The sequence below is a fragment of the Trichechus manatus genome, unplaced genomic scaffold (assembly GCF_000243295.1).
Source record: "Trichechus manatus latirostris isolate Lorelei unplaced genomic scaffold, TriManLat1.0 scaffold00049, whole genome shotgun sequence".
Taxonomy (NCBI): Eukaryota; Metazoa; Chordata; class Mammalia; order Sirenia; family Trichechidae; genus Trichechus; species Trichechus manatus.
The window spans coordinates 16,111,730-16,116,207 of record NW_004443985.1 but is presented as its reverse complement, the minus strand read 5'-3'; the positions used below and the strand labels follow the sequence as shown (position 1 = coordinate 16,116,207).

The 4,478-nt window shown below is 36.7% G+C and overlaps 1 protein-coding gene across 2 annotated transcripts in view; it reads left to right on the top strand.

The window, feature by feature from the left end:
- LOC101347423 (ubiquitin-conjugating enzyme E2 E2) overlaps positions 1 to 4,478 on the top strand; it is a 105,325-nt gene that overhangs the window by 43,714 nt on the left and 57,133 nt on the right. For both annotated transcript variants that reach the window (XM_023732267.1, XM_023732266.1), the window contains exon 2: positions 3,825 to 3,972. In XM_023732267.1, the coding sequence (XP_023588035.1) occupies positions 3,825 to 3,972 (148 nt within the window). The remainder of the gene's footprint in view (positions 1 to 3,824; positions 3,973 to 4,478) is intronic.

Below are 4,478 nucleotides of genomic sequence, written 5' to 3'. Positions count from 1 at the left end.
GTATTACCAGGTATTCTCTTTCATTAACTTCTGCTCATGTCTTTCTTTCTTTTTGCTTTCATGGGGTTTACTCTGCCTTCCTGAGTTAAGACACTTAACTCATTAAATGTCTTTCTTCTTTTCTGATATGTGCATTTAAAACTATGTCTTTCTCTTTTAGAATTTGAAAAGAGGAACTACATTTCTCTTTTAGAGTTTGAGTCACAAATGTTGGTATTGGCAACCCAACATTTTCGTGGCCATTCAGCTATAAATATAGCAGATTCTTTTCTCTCTGATCCAGGGATTAGTTGAAAATTAGTTTTTCAGTTTCCAAACATATGATGGAGAGTTCTTTTTTGTGATAGATTCTGATTTTGCATTATGGTCATAATGTCAGTTCTTTAAAATATGTTGAGTTTTCTTTGTGGCCTAGCATGTGGTTAATTTTTATAAATGTTTATTTGCCGAGTGCAAGATTTTATCGTCATTCCATACCTTGATTTTGTTAATTTGGTTGTTCATGTCTTCAGTATCCTCACTAATTTTTGGTCTGGTTGATCTATCAGCTACTGACAGACGCGTAGTAAAAATGTCCCTCTGAAATTGTGGATTTGTCATTTTTTCCTTATAATTCTGCCAATTTTTTCTTTGTGTATTTTCAGCTATGTTGTTAGGTACAACAGATTCAGAATTGTTATATTTTTCTGATAAACTGTTCTTTTATCATTATTCACTGACCCTCTTTATCCCTAACAATACTTTCACCTTAAAGATACATTTGATCTAGTAGAAATATGGCCATTGAGCTCTCTTTTACTTAGTGTTTGCATAGCATATGTGCCCAGTATTTCAGATTCTCCAGGGATACATTTTTCTCCCCACATCCAGAGCCCAGGTGGCATAGTGGTTAAGAGCTCAGCTGCTAACCAAAAGGTCAGTAGTTCACATCCACCAGCTGCTCCTTGGAAACTCTATGGGGCAGTTCTGCTCTGTCATACGGGGTCGCTATGAGTTGGAACCGACCTGACAGCACCTAGTAACAACAATCCAGAGCCCAAGCTTTCTTTGGCAAGTTTGCTTTTGCTATCTCCCCCATAAGGAATATCTTTTCAAGTCCATCCATTTACTGAAAGTCTAGCAGTTCAAGTACCCTAATTTATGCAAGGGCTCCCAGTTCCAACCCTTTAGCACGGACAGGCCTAAGGCTTTGTTTTCTTTCTCCCTAAGGGTGTTAAAACCCAAGCCTTCATTTTATTAAGACTGACTACCATCCTCCGTTCCCTCTTCCTCAGGCTTCACCCTGGGCAGCTGTACTGTCAGCTCACGTGCTTACTGTAATGTTCGGTTTTTATTTCTGGCCTCTGAGGATTCTCCTTGCAAATGCAGCTATGCATTTTAAAGAATGTTGGTTCTATTTTCTTCAACATTGTTAAGTGTTTAGGATATGTGTGTGTGTAGGGAGGGTGTCTTAGTTATCTAGTGCTGCCGTAACAGAAATACCAAAAGTGGATGGATTTAGCAAAGAGAAATTTATTCTCTCACAGTCTAGTAGGCTAGAAGTCCAAATTCAGTGTGCCAGCTCCGGGGGAAGGCTTTCTGTCTCTGTCAGCTCAAGGGGAAGGTCCTTGTCATCAGTCTTCCCCTGGTCTAGGAGCTTCTCCGCGCAGGAACCCTGGGTCCAAAGGCTGCACTGTGCTCCCAGCGCTGCTTTCTTGGTGGTATGAGATCCCCGTGTCTCTCAGCTCGCTTCTGTCTTTTATATTTCAAAAGAGATTGGCTTAAAACACAACCTAATCTTGTAGATTGAGTCCTGCCTCATTGACAAAACTGCCGCTAATCCACCTCATTAACATCATAGAGGTAGGATTTACTACATATAGGAAAATCACATCAGATAACAAAATGGAAGACAGTTACACAGTAGTGGGAATCATGGCCTAGCCAAGTTGACAGATATTTTGGGGGGACACAATTCAGTCCATGACAGAGAGGGTGTCAGGTTATCTGGTCTGGCATGTTGCTAGAAATTCCTTATTAGAAGTTCTATTCTAGTCCATGAATGGTGCTGTATTGCTCAACAACTATAGAAGACTCTGGTTCTGCCCTTTCTTATACTTGATATCATGTGAAGTAGATAAATACCTGATGTGGATGCTGGATGCCTTAATGGGGTAGGAACACCTACAGAGATCTGCCGTGTGTGTATTCTCGGTTCCGAGCCCTTTTGAACTTTGGGTACCAGAAGACTGGTCTGTAGAACACCAGAAGTTTTATCTGTTTGAACTTACAAATTTGACAAGATTTATAAACACAGTATTAATATTAAATAGCATTAAAATCTTATTACTAGACCAGAAGAACTGGATGGTGCCCAGCTACCATTACTAAACATTTTGATCAAAGATTCTATAGAAGAATCCTCATCAAAAGGGGGAAAATGCAGAATTTCAAATTCTCATGGACTCTAGACATTCTGGAGCCATGGAGGGTAGATAAACCCCTGAAACTATTGCCCTGAGATAATCTTTAAACCTTAAACCAAAAATATCCCCTGAACTTATCTTAAAACCGAGCAATAGTTTAGCTTAACTAGTAAAAATGTTCTACCTTGAGCATTATGCTATTTTAAGAACTATCTATATGAGATGAAATTGACAACAACAATTGGAAAGATTAGATAGGAACCTTTGGGGGCAGTGAATTTATGTTGATGAGGAAAGAACAACTCTGAAAAAGAGGGTGTGAGAATGGTTGCACAACTCAAAGAATGTTATCGGTGGCACTAAATTGTATGTGTGGAAACTGTTGGTGTATGTTTTGCTGTGTATATTCTCAACAACAACAATAAAATAAAATTTAGGGGAAAAAGTCTTATAAGAGTTTTATAAAACAGTTGTCAGTGTCATTAAACTGATGGGACTTAACTTTTTTAACTAAAGTTCTTTAAAAATATAACTGCGCTTCCTATTGGAAGAGCGTAGTCAATGTCACTGAACTGTGTATGTAGAAATTTTTGAAATGGCGTATCTTTGGCTATGTGTATTTTCACCAAAAAAAAAAAAAAAAAGGTTGAGAATTTAGAGGGTTAATATGTTGTGGGGTTGTTAACCAATGTCATAAAACAACATGTGTACTACTGTTCCATGAGAAACTATTTGTTCTGTAAGCCTTCACCTGAAGTGCAGTAAAATATAAAAAAATAAAAATATAACTGCTTCAAAATAATACTTAAGCAAAGTAGAGTAGTGATGTAGCTATCATAAGAGAAAGACAGGCTGCACTAATATTACATTCAAAATACAGAATTTAAGGAGGAAAAGCTTTGCAAAATATAACTAATATAGTTTCTCTAGGTATATTATTTATACACACATCCTATTTCATGTTTTTAAACCGTCGCACAAAATAATATTTTGTCTTTTTATTAGTTTTCCTATGCTTTTTAGTTTTTGGATTTTATAAATATACAGAATCCTTAAAACAACTGGAATCCAACAGACGTTTCCTTTGGAATTTTTATTTTCCTTAATTCCAGATCTTTACTTTGAAATTTTTCCATAGATCAGACTGAGTTTTTGTCTTACAGACGTTCCTATTATTCCATCATGAGTGAATTCAGCTCCCCAGAACTGTTCATCAGAAGCAGAAAATTATGTTTTTTACTGTTGAGGGTTTTTAGTTCTCTGTGCGTAGAGTAAGTTCTTAATACAGTGATTTTTGTTTATTGATCTTTCTCATGTGCCTAAGGAAAAAAATTTTAAGTATGTTTCAACCAGTGACCCTGGGATTATTTGTGTGATAATAGGTGTGTTTATTTATAACACTTTTGCATTTTCCTCTAGGTTACCTTCCGGACACGAATCTATCACTGTAATATTAACAGCCAAGGCGTGATCTGTCTGGACATCCTAAAGGATAACTGGAGTCCAGCCCTAACCATTTCGAAAGTCCTCCTCTCCATCTGCTCACTTCTTACAGATTGCAACCCTGGTAAGAGACGAAATCCATTATTGATTTGGAGCTTTTCAAGATGCAAATGTCTGACCTTAGTGAATCGTTTACTGCTACTACTGTTGTTATTACTAATTTTTAAATTTCCATAGTATGTAACCCGCTTCCTTTTAAATTGGGTATTTTCATTAGTCTTTTTAAGACCTGTTATTTGCCAGGAAGGAAAAAGCATAGTATGATATAAATTAATGAAAAATCATTTTAGATGAGAAAGTGCATTTAAAGAATGCATTAAATTTTGCTGCCAAATAATAATAAAAATTCAAATTGAATAACTTAATCTTTAATTAGATGCCTACCAGAAGATGTTAACTTGAGAAATGTAAGCTATTAAAATCTGATAGCAGCCAGGCAGCACCACACAGACGTGACCTCTTTGGCATCTTAACAACCGTGCATCCTGACAAGCTGTTAGAACAAAAAAGCTGAATGGTCTTGAACTAGGAAACACCCGAAAGTAAACAAGGAAATACTACTGCTCAGAA